Consider the following 16,276-nt stretch of genomic DNA (forward strand, 5'->3'; position numbering starts at 1 on the left):
TAAGTTTTTAACACTCATTTATTTATTGGCCTTATTTTTTATCTTCACAACCTTTGTTACGTGTCCACAGACATGAGAAAAACTCTAGAACACTCAAAAGATAAACGTGAGCACTGAGATTAAGACTTCATCACAGGCTGGGACCTGCTGCTGCTTCTGTCAATCGGCCCAGAGCAAGAGTGCAGACCTGGGATCGTCTCCCCGCGGCACAAAGACCACCTCAACCACACCGAGCTGCAATGTGCAAAACTGGTCCCTGGTCAGCACTCTTTACTTTGGGGTGACAAAGGCAAAGCATCAGGCCCGTTATTCTTATTCATCATGGTGTACAGAGGAAGAGAGAGTTAATATCATCTGTGATGAGACCCAGCACAGAAATGTTCCACTTATATACAAGACAGAGCCAAGAAGAAGGTTTCCAGTTAGTCATTACAAGGATCATGAATGACAATACTTTACAAGCAGCACTTCAAGGAGAACGGGGGCGGGGCTGTTGTCATTAGCAAGCATAAGGCAGGAGAGAGGGACATAGTAGGCCTACAGCAGAAGATAAGTGGACCTGCATGCGTCGATCCAGGTGACAATTAAAAAGCAGCCAAATATGAAAAAATCAATTCATTTAACTTTCAACAATTATTGGCCAGTGCACTATAACTATCTTGCAAAGTGTTAACATGATATCCTTGGGGTATTATGGCTGTAAGCAATGTACCTCATCTGCCAGTCGTAAACTAAAAAACAATTCAAAAAATCAATGCAATTTAGTGCAGTGTTGTTGGCTGTTTACTCGTTGAAGCGACAATGGCACAGTTTCAAAATCTAATGTTTTCCTCTTTTCATTACAGGCCATGATATTTTCAAACCCAACCCAGTCTTTTCCACACATTCATAAAAAAAATCATATAACATCATATGAAATAAAGATGTTTTGTGCATGAGAGCAATTTACTATAAGAACATAATCTATCTTTCACAACTTCATAAATAAAACTTTCCATTTCTCCTCTGTTCCAGCAGACAGCATCATCAGTGAGCATTTTACCGAACCAATTGATGTTGATATACCAAGATGACCCAAAACACTGAACTCTTTGCTCTCAGAAAGAATCTCAAGTAATATAATATAAGTGACAAACAAATATGAAGTGAAAAGTGAAATACAACCATCGCTTTAGTTTATTTTTATGTACAGATTTAAGATTTAAGTACTAGTCTGCCTTGCTCAACAGGTTGGCTGGCCTGCGGCGTAGAGTCCTAGATACTTTATGTTGATTGTTTTTAAGATCTGACTATAAACTGATCATAGCCAGGGGAAAGGGAGAAAGACAAAATGGCTGGCAGACCATGTCTTTGGTATAAGATTTACAAATGAATAGGTTCTTCTCAAGAGTGGACAAATGTAGTTAATATTCTTTTAAATGTATATAATACAATAAACATGTACAATAATATTTAACATAAATAATCTTTCTAGCAACAACAAGCTACTTTATAGATAAATATTTTCTTCCACCGATGATAGGTATTCAAGACCAACATTCGGGGTCATCTTGGTACAGTGCAAAATAACATTAAAGTCATAACATCACCAAAGCTAATCATACTGCGCCCGATTCTGTCACAAGCATCTGGCTGTCAGATATCTAGCACCCACAGTACATATGCTAAAAGGGGAATTCCGTTTCAATGCGACATTTACAGTCAACGATAATGAGACATATGCTGTAGTGTACTGTCACTGTACCAACATACTATAAAGCATCATTGATAATATTCACTCTCCAAAACATTGACATAGATCATCAATATAAAAAGAAAAGTCCGTAGCATCTACTATTACTCTACATAAAAGCTTACTCCAGACACATGTAACTGACTTATTGATGTCGAACACAGTGATGAAGAAGGGAGAGAATAAAAAGAGGTGAAGAAAGGGAGGCACTATCTGGTGGATGGGCAAAGCTTTTGCCAGCTCAAAGCAATCGATTAACAGATTACAAGTCGAGGATCATTTTTAAATTCTTTCCGTTTAGCTACTGGAGGAGACTTAAATGTATTTAACGTAACAACTCTGTCGGCCCATAGAAGCCTTGATAAGTGCTCACTAGATAAAACTTTAACCACACATGTACAATACATTTGTTCACTTTTGATTAGTTTAAAGAAATAGTTCAGAGTTCAGAAGAATGCGCTCGTTTGCTTTCGTGCAGGAAGTTTGACGAGAAGATCTAGAGGTTACGCATATTTGGTACAACACATCATTCAAGCACTCAATTTGTCAGTTTTGCATGAATTAACAAGAGGCGGCCTGTGACTAAGTGAGCTTTAACAGTACTGGCAGGCAGATTTAGTTTCATATTGTTGCAGGTCTTAGCTAAGCTCAGCTAACTGGCTGCTGGTCCGAGCTTCAGGAGTATAGAGACCACAATGATCGACTGATCTTTCTCAGCAGAAAAGAGAAAAGGCATATTTCTCAAAAACTCAGACTATTTGTTTAACATCCTCGAAAACTGCCTGCTAACACAACTGCACAGTAGATGACGTTTGGAATAATTAGAACAAGAACACAATGCTTTGGTTGAGACAACTGAGTAAATGATACGACATTAACTCAATAAATATAATAAAGTGCCATGAAACAAAATTGGTCAGCGGTGCTGTCACACACACAAAAAAAAATAACAGTGCAGAGAACCTACGATAGCAACAATAAATAATATATTCATTTATATGGACAGGGGGTTTATGTTAAATGTTGAATATCGTGAACAAGGTGAGGACATGAGTTATCTCTCCTGGATTATTTCGCCTAAGTCTAGCCAAAAAAAAAACTTGCTTGCTTCATTGAGCAACTTACAAAAAAACAACAACACAGATACAGCTTACCCTTCTGTCCAAACAAATCCCTCCTCGTGCTACGTCAGTGTTAACATGACTCATCCGTTTGCTATGTGAAACCTCTGCAGTGAATCAAATACTCTATGTTATAGAGCACCAAGCCAAACTGAGGTAATGTACAGTATTTGAATAATGAATGTACGCAAAGAACATTCCCTGCACTCAACTACACAGAGAAACATCCAGTTTGGTGTTTTTACCCCCCGACCTGATGGTGTTAAGTAGAAATACATGAATGGTTGGTTTACAACTGGCACTAATGTTCAGCGGGGCTGAGCACAGAGTAACTCGCAGGTGACAGATTTCTACATTTCTGTATGAAAACTAGTCAGACCTCGTCCAAAAGCCCGCTGGAGGTAAGCTAATTGACATGTTTGGGGTTGTTAGTTTGTCTTGTGTATATTTCTAATGGTCAGGAGGGCACACACCATGCAGGGGCTGGGGCGTCGACTGCAAAAAGAGCGAAGGGGCAGTTTGTTGGGGTTTGAGATGAGCGACTGAGTGGTGTCATATAGAGGGGCATTTAAATGGTTTCAGGTTTGTGTGTTTATGTGGTCAATGTTCATTGGAGCGGGATGGTGAGCGGAGCTTTCAGATTGTTTTTTCTTTTTTGATTTCCACCAGGTTGCATCACCTCTCACATCCTCTGGGCAGACGGGAGCGACTGGACCGAGTGGAGCGTCTGCACCGACTTTCTCCGTGAGAGCTTTGACCTGAACAAAGGGAATTTTTATTTATTTCAAAATGGGAAAATTAGATGAAAGTAAATAGTATGCCGCGTACAACACAGCTATGATAACATAACATTCAACCCAGTCCCATTATTTTCTTGGAAATAACAGTTGTTCACAATTAGAGCAACATCATCATTCATTCCATTTAGATCTATTTTTTGGGCTCCAAATATCAAATCTTGAGGAAAACATCTGACTATTTAGCTTCTAAACGTTCCACTATGTTCAACAGCTAGCCTCTGCTGTATTTTTTAAAAATAGCTCATCTGCATTTTTGCTTGACAGTTTTCTTCTCGACTCACCTGATGGTGCCAGCTAACAGAGGGTTGAAAGCATAGAGCCAGTCGTGCATCTCTTTGTCATTGGTGGCCTGCAGCAGTATCCCACGATGCTCTGTGCACACCGCAAACGTGTTGGGAGTCTGGAGACATTTAACACGCTGGGGTCACTAAAGTTCATTCTGGTCAGCCAAGTTTCATTTTCAAATTGAGAAATCGGTTAAAATATTGGACCGAGGCTCGGCCGTACCCGCAGTAAGGTTTGCTTGTCTTCACTGTATTCCACCTTTGCAGATGACAGGTTGATGACAGCTCTCTCGACGCTGTCCCTCTCGCTGCGGTACAGGTAGACGTAGGGCCTGCGCACCACCACGTAGCGCTTCAACCAACCACTGGTGTGGGGCTCCAGGAAGTGCAGGTAGCCCTTCTTTGACACAATGGGGCTAGGTACAATGAAAGAAAAGACAAAATGATAAACATGGATCACAATAGCTCTTAGATTTAATGCTGAATGATACATCTTCAGCTGACCTGACACGAATCTCCTGTATGTCAGGAACAAAGCTGTATCCTCGGAGAGCTTTCTTTCTGTCCACGGGGCTGTACGGGTCAAGATCTGGGGTGGACGCTCCTGAACTGGGTTCAGCATGTCTGCACAAAACCGACAAAAGTTCAGCATTTGACAAAAAGGAATCATGGTATCTGGGCCTATTCACGAGACGTTTTCTTTGAATTTTTCAGAAAAAAAGTGAAAAGTGAAAGAGTTTCTCGCAATAATGACTCAATCAAACCAAGATTTTAAAAACTTTACAAACCGACGTACTGAATTAAATTGATACAGTGAGGAGTAAGAACATGTAATTACATACCTAATATCATAGTGTCCCTCCACCAGTGATGGGCAAGTAGAGGATGGAGTGAGTGTGCTCAGTGATGATGACGATTCCCCCATTAGTGATGCAGACATCTCAGAAAGCTAAAACACACACACACACACACACACAGAGACAAATACAAGACACGGACGAAACATACCAGCAAACAATTAATCACATACAACACAGACATGCATTCAGAAAAAGAGTCCATCAGACAAATTGTCACTTTCTAGCGGTGTACTGAAGCCATATCTGCACCAGTGTTACACAAATCCTCAATATGTCTAAGAGCCCCTCATTGGTTAACATGTTGTTGAAGAGGACATGCAGGAGTTACATCAGGTTAGTGGGAGTCCCGCAGTCTCTGGAAAGGAGGGATCGTGAGGGATGATGGTCAGGAGAAAAAGGAGGGGATATTAAATTATTCTAAGGGATGAACTAAAAATGAGTTTTAGAAGACAGAATTAAGCAGGAGACCTTGGTCAATATTTATCCTGATCAAAAAAACTTCCTTGTTGAATCGTCACATCTGGCATATCTCATCCAGCTGGTTCAATCATTTTAGTGAATAATATTTAACCCAGGTCCACTGTGTGGTTCTGAAGACAGGAAACATGTTAAAAAGAAATGAGTGACTTGAGGTTAGATGAAAAATATTGCAAAAGGCAAAAAATCTGTGCTGGACAAATGATTGAATGATTCAATGCCAGTGGCAGAGAGTGGGTAAAGGGCGGGGCTTAAACAGTTTGTGCAGCTACAGCAGTAAAGGTTAGGTTGAGAGGGATTACTATCGGGCCGGGTTAGAGGGCCTGGGCTGGGGCTCACCTTGCTCTCACTGGCACTGCTGCTCACCTGGCTGTACTCCCTGTTGAAGGTGTGCATCAGCAGACGCAAACACTAAAAGGGAAAAAAAAAATACAGATTTATTTTTAGATGATGTTGAATATAATCTTTATAGTAACAGATAAGCTAAAACAAAACTTTTAGAGGGACAGCCACCTTGGCAGCCAGCTCCCTCTGCCTCTGGTTGGGGCTCTCGAGGGCAGGGCTGCTGCCGGGACTGTGGCTCAGGACGGGACTCTTTGCGAAGTCACTGATGTCACTGCTCTTGTACAACACTTCCTGTCCCGCCTGCAGAGTCGCCTCCAGCTTCTCCCTCAGCAGAAGGTAGTGCCTGGTCTTCTCCACCTAAAAACGACGAGCACAGGCACATTGTTTTCGTTGTGGTCTAACGGTCAGCGAAAATATAATAATCCAACCACACCTATTCCACTAAAACACTTTACCCAACTTATCTTTTCTGGATGTCATCTTTCTTAGAAACCTTTTTCTGTCTGCAAACTCACCTCCTGCAGTAAGCTGAGTTTCTCCAGCTCCCACTGGTGGTCAAGGATGAGGCTGTCGCTGCGAGGCCTCCACCCGGCCAGGTTCTCCTCTCCTCGGACGTACGCCACGGAGGTGTCCAACACACGCCTGCGACGACGCTGCATGCCTAATGGAAGTAAACGAAAAGGGATGAAAACTGCAACAAAACAAAATCGGTCGTGGATTATTTATTCATTTGTTTCATCTCACCTGGACTTCCATTGTCCGCCACATGGCAGAGAGTGACTTCATAGACTCCTGTGACACGGTTACTGAGGTGGAGACAACATTTCAACAGAAAGGTGATGGTCAATTAAACCTCAACATACATTTTAAAACAACAATTGTACTAATCTAAATATGAAAGATACAAACAGATTGTAGTCTAGATTCCAAATTGTATAGATGTATAAATCTGTACCTCTCGGAGGGCCGGAGGCAGCCGGTGCTGAACAGGTTTCTGATGGAGCGAGAGGCCGGCAGCTTTGCGTCACGGGAGTAAAACACCATGCAGAAATCTTTGGTGATCACTGTTGGCTGAGTGCAGTTCTCCATCTAGTTAAAATGTATCGAAAAGAAAAAAAGCAACATTTGAATCCATTCACAAGACTGCATAGTGTCTGATTACATTGTGGCTGAACTGCTCTGGGCTTTTTAATATATATTTATTTGAGACAAAAACAAAAACAAATCAGTGTACTGAAATCAATATAACTGCAATTTCAATGTATTCTCCACACACCTCAAGATAAGCAGAGAGGGTGATGTAGATCTTCTCCCCATAGGGAGTGACTCTGTTCAGAAGCAGAGAGTTGTGCATGGAACTGTCCCATGCTGCCTCAAATCGGTAGAAGGTTCTGTGAGAGAGAGAAACCAAAATCATCTATCTGCATTGTCTTTGCAGTAAGAAAGAGTTAACCGGACAAAACCAAAATAAAAACTGTGGGCAAAGGCACATCTTGTTATGAGAAACAATAACTGAAAAGATACAAATGATTGTCATTATACCTATGATCAACCCCCAAGGAGACGCTGCCGTTAGCAAAGGATAAAGAGAAAAAGGAGGAGGAGTTAGAAACTTTCATCGGCGGCTGTTAAAAGTTTTAACTCTGCAAACAATATTGATCCATGCAAATTTGAACAGGTACTAAAGCAAAACAATATGAGATTGTAAAAGGTATGAGGAAGCAATGTATTAAAAAAATACTAAATAATGACAAACATATGATAGATATGACGCACAGACAGACTGATAGAGTTGCATACTTGTCGTCATGTTTTGGCCAGAAGTATCCAGAGGACAGGATGTTGAGGGACAGGATGTTGGGGTCTATGATGGTCTCATCAGCCTCTGGTGTGTTCCGAATGCGACCTGAAATCATGACGACGTTAATTCAGTGACAAGACATTATTTAATCAAAATGACTTTTAAAGAATCCCTTTTGATGTCTGACCAACTTGGCCAAAGATTTTTTATTTTTTATTTTCCTCATTACTCACCAATGACCAGCTCTTTCACCTCTTTCCACTCGACATCATTTCCTGTTTCATGAGCGATGGTGACTGTGATCCTCCTCTGGATGCCCTATGGAGCCCAGAGAGGGACGGAAGCAAACCAGTTTGTTACTGATGCTCCAGTGGGGAAGAAGAAATGTATTCCATGCTAAGATAAATGAGCTGAATGAACTTTAACTTGCAACATATTTTATCCAGGTTTTAAAACTTTGCAGCTGTAAAATATAAAGAGAAAAAACCTGGGAAGTGACTGATCCCAAGCTACTAACAGTTTATTAGCTACTGATATTGATCATCTATTCACCTGATGTAAGAGGAACGTGCCATGACAAGGCATCCTGCCTCTGTGGTCAACAACAGCAGGTATGTAGCTGGAGACGAGAGAAAATAAAATACATTAAATTATGATATTTGAACCTTTAAGTGAGATATACTGTATGTATCCTACTTTTTTTTCCCCGGATGCACTCTTAACACAGGGTAGAATTATAATTTTTTTTGTTAGCATGTTATGTGCCATCACTGTCATGTCTCTGCCTGGAAATTATTATTATTATGATTATTATATATTTATCCTGCAAAACTGGAGAGGTTTTCGGACGTCAGATGAGATAAAATAAAGAGGGATCATACAGAGTGTACATACAGAACTGGCTATGGTGGTTGAATGCGTCAAGCACCGGACTTTAACCTGAAAGACTGGGATTCAAATCTCATTTTACAAGTTCCAGTCAAAATAATGACTCAAAATAAACGTTTTACATCTCTCTCTCTCTCTCTCTCTCTCTCTCTCTCTCTCTCTTTCTCTCATCAGCTTTTAAGGGCAGTAGGCGAAAAACCCCCAAATAAACCATACTATTCACTGAAGTAATGGGAACAAATATTTTTGTGTATATGATCTGTTGTGTCCCTTGGTTTTTGTGGTAATGCAGATACAAAGATAAGACTCACTCTCCATTGGCCTCCAGCTCACAGATCTCGAAGAAGGCCATGAGGTCGTATTTGGCGTGACAGGGTCCCGCAGTGGAGCGAGTCAGAGTGCTGAGCTTCGTGGCCGGCACTGAGGAACGAAGAGAGAACTGATTAATGTGCGACGGACCAGAACAGTTGTTTACCAGACTGATCTGAACAGGACTGAACTGAATATCAAAGCACCAGAGTGGAGGACAGAGCAGGTGGTGGCGTCCAGCCTTACCATTTGTAGTCACATACATTTTTATGTAAACTCTAATGGAGGAAAAAATGGGAGGTCTAAAAATCCTGCTAAGAAAAGTGCTGGAACGCGATAAAATAAATCACAAATCACGGATTAATAACGATGTTTGAAACAGTCTCTGCTTACCTGGTTTGGAAAGGGGCATCACCCTGGGGAACTGCCTCCTGGAGGGTCTCAGTGGACTAAGAGACAAGACAAGGAAACCAAAAAAAACATCAGGAAACTTTCCTCCCATCTAAAGGATACCGACTCACACTTCAGGCATCAACAGGCATAAACATTAAAAAGTTCAAAATTTCTTCCTGACCTGATCAGGTCTTTGCAGAGCGGAGGGAAGGGCTGTTTCTGATAGTGGCCAAACACCTCGAAGACGATGGGCTGAGTTTTGATGTACTCCACAAAGGATTTGGTCACCTCCACTTTAATCTGACAGAGGAAAGAAGGAATGAAACTACAGACGTTCACTTGCGCAGCCTGTTCATAAAAAAAATAAGTTGTAACCATTACTATTTGTTGATAGCAGGAGTAGTGCTCACATTTTGTACATGGTAGAAGCCCAGCGGAGGTCCTCTGCCGGTGTTCTTCAGCGGTTCAGTGGAGAAAGCTTCGTCATGACGGTGGATGAAACTGAAACGCGAGACGACGATTAAAACGTCTGACATTGCTCTTTATTTTCACCAAAGCCCCAGATGGACTGAGCACACAAACACATTCTGAGCAACTTGTGCAACACTAAAACCACAAACCAATTACAACCAGTGAACATTTGAATAGATCTACAACATCATCAATATTTTGAGATAAGATGAACCTTACTGATCCCACCCAGGGAAATTTGTTTAGATAAGTAATGTTAAAAACTTAGGCACAAAAAAAGTGTGCAATAATGATTAAAGTTGATTAAACAGCAAAGACTAGATTATTTACACCATTAGCATTCAATCGTCATTTGAGGTTTGGTGTCAGTGTATGTACTGTTACATCATAGATGTTAAATCATAAGAAAGTCAAATTGTATGGGTATTTCTAATACTGTTAATGGAATTAATTATTCATTTAGGTACTAAATGAGAGATTTGTGACAAAGACAAGAAAACAACTGGTAGCATTTAGTAAGAAAATATATATATATATAATATACATAAATATCTATCAAAACTATCCTTAAAAAAAATTCTCACTCACTTGAACTGGCAGAAGATGTCGGCGTACTCGGCTGAGATGCTGGAGGCCTGTAAGACGGTGACTCTGAAGGTGAAGGTGCTGCCGATCTTCAGATGGGACAGAGCGCTCTCTGGAGAGACGTCCAGAGGAAGATCCAGACCCAAACCTAAACTCTTCGCTGGGCTGCTGGGAGCCTCCTGGGAGGCTACATGAGACGGAGGAAGACACATAGGCCGTCATCAGACACGAACTCTGGATTTTGACTTTCATTGTCAGAATCAGACGCGTTCCCAAAAGCAGGTCGAGCAGCAGGAGGGTCCGATAACTCAGCTGCTTGTTTACAGTCATCAACACGCCAACTCACTCGTGAATTTCCTGGAGATTTTCCCGCTGTATTCTCACATGGGCTCACACTCGTCAGGACGAGTTCCGGAAAATGTCTGATGTAACCTCTGCTGACATTAAAGTTCTCTTCTGTGATTGTTTTGGATTAAATATTCATCCCCAACTCGTCTGCATTTTGGATCCAGAAAATCCTCAGGCACGCAACACCGACAGGCAGATATTATTTCCAGACCGTGCACAGATCACCGCTCACCTTCACAAGTGTTGTTGTTGACTTCATCTGCAGTGATTCCCATCTCAGCGTTTTGTCCTTCTCCCTCCACAATTCTCAGCTCCTCCTGGGAGGAGTTGGAGTGCGACATGCCACCAGGACACGAGTCAGTCTGGAACTGCAACGAGGCAGCAAAACGTGAGTTTGGGCCTAATGCAATCTATGCCAGACATTAACATCAGGAATGCAAGTAGAAAATCACATTCCTACCACTTTCTCTATCTCTTCATTTGTTTCTATCTAATAAATTCCCTCAAGGCGTTCCTGAGGTATCACCTCCACGAGAACATGACGGACAGAAGGTGTTGACTCCCCTTTCTGTTTTAAACAGCATCTGTTAGCGTTGTTTCCCCTTCTGGTTGACCTTTACCATAATCGTCTAGTTTTATGCTGCTTTTCCATTCCCCTAAAGATCAAGCTACTTAAAAAAAACCCATCAGGAGTCACTGTCCATATGCACCTTCTCAAAATGTTTGTCTTCAAAGGAGATCTTGGCAGTGCCCGACTGCCTCACTCCAGAGCCGTAATCAGGGGCCTCCTCATCAGCTGAAGACAAAACAGAGGACACGGTGTTGCGGTCATTTCCAATACGAAGCATCTCGAAAAGAACAGCTGCGATGACTTGTCGAAACAAAATACTGCACCCGAGATGGCCTGCACAGCCACTCTGAGGAAGCCCTTCACTTCTCCTTTCTCGCTGACGATGGCCACGCGATGTACCAGGGGCACCGGGTACAGCAGGTTACTCAGGTACACGAAAGCCCTGAGGAGGAGCAGCAACGGAGTGATTACGGGGCTTTCAGCATTTACGGTGCATTAAGCAATGGGGATTTCAGATAAACGCTGCGTCCGGGAGAGGAGGGGTGTCTGTTGGTGACTGACCTGCCGACAAGACGGAACCAGGGGAAGCGGTCGTAGAACGGGTCGCCTCCCGTCAGGGCGTGGTCGCAGTCCTCCACAGCACTGCTGGGGAGCTCTGCGGCACGGTCGTACATTTCTCTCATCAGGTCCAGCCTCTGCCTGCAGAGGGCAGATGGAAAAGAAAAACGTAATGAGGAGCAGCCAAAAGTTGAACAAACCATGACATAACAGCTGGTTTAGCTAAAATAAGCAGTTACAATGAATGAACGACTCAATGAATGGCATTACAGAAAAAAACACAAGGGAAAGCTCCTATTGAGTGTGAGGGACAGGAAAGAACACACAAACATGTGGAAAATATCATGACATGTCATTTTAGCAATAATTTTACTGTACCTTTTAGTAGATTTCAGCTCCAACATATTCATATAATCCACATTGAGTGATAAGGTTACGAACTCCAAACTTCACACTATATTATTTTAATTTTTTTATTATTACAGATAAATAAAACCTTGGCTGTGGAAATCGGCTGCAAGCTTTTACCTGAGTTTCTCCAGAGTCCAGTAATGCGTGGCTCCATTCTTCTGATCCTGGACTTCCACGGCTACGATGGTCTGGGGGAAAGGTCGTCTCTCCCTCTCCTTGGCCACGCAGGGGGGCAGCAGGTCCGGCGGCAGTGGAGAGTAGAGAGTGTCGGTCAAGAGGACAAACTGGAACTGCACCTGTGGATGACACGAGACATAAAACAGGATGATAACAATTCATTGGATTTATACATTATCTTTCAAGGTATTCAATGCGTCTTTATAGAATGAATTTAAAATTAAAATGAAATCATAATAGAGGTGTTGTGCTGACGTCGCACCTTCTTCTTGAGTTCCACACTGATAGCGTTGGCCTCCTTGAGGAAGATGGCGTTGCCCCAGAGCAGATCCCTGAGTGAGGTGAACTGGTAGAAACGCCACTTTCTGAACGCCCACAGCGCCAGCTCAGTCTCACGCTGCGTCCACGGCACTGGAGAGGCAAGTGAGTTGATGTGAGGATCAAATGTGATCAAACAGAATCCAGGCTTGTTTGTGTCAGTAATGTTTGAAAGTGACAGTATCACCTTCCTCTTCCGGCTCCTCCTCCTCCTCGGGGGACTCCAGGCACCGAGAGTTCACTTGTTTCTGAAGAGCCTCCAGTTTACTCTCGTAGTCCTGGAAGAAAATACATGATACAGAATTCATTTTTTAGGCAAATGTTTTGCTTCTGCTTCCAATAAATGGACAATTGGAATAAAACTTAAATTTCTTGCTGCAATTACATAAACTCATATTTGATGTTTTCAAATGGAGCTTTGTCTCACCAGTCTTTGTTGTTCTAGCAGGTTACTGGCTTCCTCTCTCTCTTTACGGTACTGATCCTCAAGTTCCTGAAGCCTGAAAGCAAAGTTTGACAATATTATCGTGTGTGTGCAAATAATGGCTTAATGAAAAAAACTCATTGTTGTGAAATCAATTCCTAGTTCTCCTAACCTCTGCTCCATCTCCTGCTTCATGTCAATCCCTTGTTTCTCCAGCAGCTCCCTCTGAGCGAAGGCCCAGTCGACGGGCTCCACCGGCGTCTCAGCGCACGGCGTCCTCTCTCGCTCCAGGCGAGCCTGCTCGGGGTCGTTGAAGCGAAACACGTGGCTCTTTCCCATGATGATGCGATTACCTAAAAAGTTCAAATTAGAAAAAGTTCTAAAATGTACAATAATGTTACACAGTAATAAGAAAGCTTACATTACTGGTTTGGCATCAAGAGAAAAGAAACTTTCCTCAGTGTTAGGGAGTCATGCATGCTTTGTGAGTTATTCCAATTTCCAAACAATTATTCTGACGTTTGGCTTGATACTGTGTCCCAGACTTATCTTGTCCTTACAACACATAATTATATTTACTCTTCTAGGTAAAATTTATTTGTTGTACACCTTCTTTCTTACCAGTTCGCAGGACGATGGGAGAGGTCACTCTCTTCCCGTTGACATATGTCTCTGAGCCCTCACATGGCTCAAAGATGACATTTCCTAAAAAAAAGAAAACAACAGTTGAATCTCAATGTATTTGGAATATTGGAATATTTTAATTTTACATATTAAGGCATAGAGAGCGGCGAGCCATTTACCTTCTCCCTGAGGTCCTGTGGTGCTGCTGAAGGTGCAGTGTTCGTCTCTGATGAAATGGCCACTGAGAACTATGTCTTGGCGAGTCTTGGCATCTTCACGGCCAACCCTGCATGAAGACACGGCGATCAAATTGAGACAAATACCCTCCAAAAAATGTACCATGTTCGGATTAAATCTCAAAACTGAAATGATCTTACTTGGTAATGCCATCTTTGATGTAGTACAGGAGACACTCAGACATCAGCGGGTCCTCGTTCAGGTTCACCAGATGAGGGGTCTAAAAGAGGAAATCATGACAATCATTTTTTTTTTGTGTGATCAGACAAATGGTGCAAAAAATATCAAAGTATTGTCAAACCGTGATGAGCACCATACCTTTTTCGGGGAGAAGACACCCACAGTGCCTCCGTCTTCTCTCATGGCCACGCCCATCTCAGCCAGCAGGGCCTCTCTACAGAGAGCACACAGTTAGTTCCCATTACATCTCCACAATAAAACAGAAAATGGTTATAAAACTTTAAGTATTAAACAATTTTTACATCACATTCTTCCCGAGGGGAACATGAATTTCACTTAAAACACAAAGATGTCGTGGTGGCCCTATACAAAAGCTCAGATCACCAAAGTCTGTAGAATTTATTATATATGAGAGTTGACCAACATTTCCATCCATTGATTCTTGTTGCTAGCATTACATAAAAACATGGCGTATTCGTAAGCCTGGCGATCTAAAAATCAATCAATCAGGCTGAGGACAGGTCTTACACTCAAAACCAAGCAAACACTGCATGAATATTTTAGACCAACCTGTCCATGCGGATGGCCTCGGTACGACGCAGCTTCTCCTCCCAGGTCTCATTGAGCTCGGCAATGATTTTCTCTGTTTCCTGTTAGGAGAACATAGAGAGATGTCTCTTAAATTTGTATACGCCCCATTTTGGAATAATTGATTTTTGCCAATTTTTGGATATATCTAGTGGTTCACAGCAGATTTCATTGCTTTTTCTCTTGATTTTGTCTTATTGTAAACCTCCCATTATCCAACTCTACATGCTGGATAGTTTCAATATCATTTCTCCTACCTTGAGTCTCTCAATGGCCTCTTCACTGGCAGGGCTGAAGATGCGATCATGGAGGTTGCTGATGGACCCAGCACGACTGGACAGGGCGGAGAGCGAGGGAGACGGGCTCATTCCTGTCATGGCGTTGGACACTGTGGAGAGATCACCCCTTTGATCGACAGCCTGGCGATTATTCACAAAGTTCTTGTAATCGCACAGGTCTGCCAGAGAGAGAGAGGCGTTGCATGGAAGAGAGCAAGGAAGGAAGGAAGGACAGAAGGGGGGAAGGTAGAAGCAGACGCCGGGTAATTGAAAGACATCGGGGATTGAGAGGAACACGCAGAAGAATGGATAGAGAAGGAAAAAAAATAGGGGCAACGACAGGGAGGAGTACAAAAAAAAGAAGAGAATAAGCTCAAATAATGGATCAAAGAAGCAAAGGTCATTTGCCTAACAAAGCCAATCGCAGACAGAGAGAAAAGAACAACTCAAACTGCCCAAAATGCCAAATAAACTATAGAAAAGAATTTGAAGCTTTTTTTCCTCTGACCCTCACGTACACGGAAGCAGACTACGGAAGCTTGCAAGCATGAGAATGTTATGAGAAAGAAATTAAAAATATGTCACTACTGTGCATAGAGACCAAATTCAGCCTGAGGTTGTTATTGGTTTTGTTTTTTAAGTGTCTTTGAAATTGCACAGCCAGTCCAGGCCTCAAAGCTCCTGACTCATAGCTTCAATTAGCTCCACACACAGAGAACCAGGAGGCAACACTTGCCCCTTAGCAATCTAAAATGGCGTCCTCCCAGTCAGTCCTTTCTTCCATGATCTCTAATCATTGTTTTAGAAAATGCATTAAACAACAAGCTTCATACCAACCCTGGTTTTGACGCTATCTACTTTAATTTGTGCGAAATATAAACTGTAGAAAAGTCCTAATGGGATCACAGTGAAAAACTTTTGAGCCAATTTGATTTTTGTAAAGTATTTACAGCTTCCCATATTTAAAAGGGAGCAAGAAAACATGTATTGACATGGAAATGAGAACTAATGGAGAGAAAAAAGGAGGCCATTTTGCAGAATTCTGGAGAAAAACAATTTATGTATTACAGCAACAAGGTTTAACCTCACAGATAATTTTAGTGGGGCTCTTAATAACCGTTGCAAAATGTACATATTTTTGCAAATGTATGTCTTATCTGACTTCTGCATATGGTCTCTCTTGGGTCTGTTAGTCAGGTCTTTGGTGTGGTGCAGTGGAGGAGGAAGGCCGGCTTGGGATTCATTTCTATTGCAAAGCGCAGGCTTGCTCGAGTTATACACACATTTCAAACCAGTGATGACAGGATCGGTGCAGCGATACGCTGATAGGACAGAGGAGAGAAGAGACCGTGTGTGAGAGCTGCTGTTATAAATGTGCTGAGAGAAAAAAAAAAACCTGCACAAAAACTCTAAATGCAGGTCCGTTCATTGGCGTTTGTGTGTGTGTGTGTGTGTGTGTGTGTGTGTGTGTGTGTGTGTGTTTGTGTAAACCCTGT

At 42.2% G+C, this 16,276-nt stretch overlaps 1 protein-coding gene across 3 annotated transcripts in view; it reads right to left on the bottom strand.

Annotated features, from left to right (window-relative positions):
* kif1ab (kinesin family member 1Ab) overlaps window positions 1–16,276 on the bottom strand; it is a 26,152-nt gene continuing 9,876 nt past the window's right edge. Inside the window, exons 16-51 of one of the 3 annotated variants that reach the window (XM_035634454.2) lie at window positions 16,064–16,102; window positions 14,760–14,959; window positions 14,485–14,564; window positions 14,053–14,128; window positions 13,875–13,954; window positions 13,677–13,783; window positions 13,495–13,578; window positions 13,046–13,226; window positions 12,877–12,949; window positions 12,637–12,727; window positions 12,394–12,542; window positions 12,072–12,250; window positions 11,547–11,684; window positions 11,309–11,427; window positions 11,125–11,210; window positions 10,647–10,782; window positions 10,070–10,253; window positions 9,421–9,511; window positions 9,192–9,310; window positions 9,011–9,066; window positions 8,620–8,728; window positions 7,973–8,039; window positions 7,654–7,738; window positions 7,420–7,525; window positions 7,162–7,185; window positions 6,896–7,010; window positions 6,575–6,708; window positions 6,364–6,425; window positions 6,135–6,280; window positions 5,788–5,976; window positions 5,614–5,685; window positions 4,780–4,886; window positions 4,442–4,561; window positions 4,161–4,353; window positions 3,935–4,053; window positions 1–3,611 (exon numbers count right to left, since the gene is read on the bottom strand). In XM_035634454.2, coding sequence (XP_035490347.1) covers window positions 3,536–3,611; window positions 3,935–4,053; window positions 4,161–4,353; window positions 4,442–4,561; window positions 4,780–4,886; window positions 5,614–5,685; window positions 5,788–5,976; window positions 6,135–6,280; window positions 6,364–6,425; window positions 6,575–6,708; window positions 6,896–7,010; window positions 7,162–7,185; window positions 7,420–7,525; window positions 7,654–7,738; window positions 7,973–8,039; window positions 8,620–8,728; window positions 9,011–9,066; window positions 9,192–9,310; window positions 9,421–9,511; window positions 10,070–10,253; window positions 10,647–10,782; window positions 11,125–11,210; window positions 11,309–11,427; window positions 11,547–11,684; window positions 12,072–12,250; window positions 12,394–12,542; window positions 12,637–12,727; window positions 12,877–12,949; window positions 13,046–13,226; window positions 13,495–13,578; window positions 13,677–13,783; window positions 13,875–13,954; window positions 14,053–14,128; window positions 14,485–14,564; window positions 14,760–14,959; window positions 16,064–16,102 — 3,992 coding nt within the window. In that variant the 3' untranslated portion in view covers window positions 1–3,535. The remainder of the gene's footprint in view (window positions 3,612–3,934; window positions 4,054–4,160; window positions 4,354–4,441; window positions 4,562–4,779; window positions 4,887–5,613; window positions 5,686–5,787; window positions 5,977–6,134; window positions 6,281–6,363; window positions 6,426–6,574; window positions 6,709–6,895; window positions 7,011–7,161; window positions 7,186–7,419; window positions 7,526–7,653; window positions 7,739–7,972; window positions 8,040–8,619; window positions 8,729–9,010; window positions 9,067–9,191; window positions 9,311–9,420; window positions 9,512–10,069; window positions 10,254–10,646; window positions 10,783–11,124; window positions 11,211–11,308; window positions 11,428–11,546; window positions 11,685–12,071; window positions 12,251–12,393; window positions 12,543–12,636; window positions 12,728–12,876; window positions 12,950–13,045; window positions 13,227–13,494; window positions 13,579–13,676; window positions 13,784–13,874; window positions 13,955–14,052; window positions 14,129–14,484; window positions 14,565–14,759; window positions 14,960–16,063; window positions 16,103–16,276) is intronic. The other 2 variants (XM_035634455.2, XM_035634456.2) reach the window with 2 other exon arrangements.

Source organism: Scophthalmus maximus, chromosome 5 (assembly GCF_022379125.1).
Source record: "Scophthalmus maximus strain ysfricsl-2021 chromosome 5, ASM2237912v1, whole genome shotgun sequence".
NCBI classification, from domain to species: Eukaryota; Metazoa; Chordata; class Actinopteri; order Pleuronectiformes; family Scophthalmidae; genus Scophthalmus; species Scophthalmus maximus.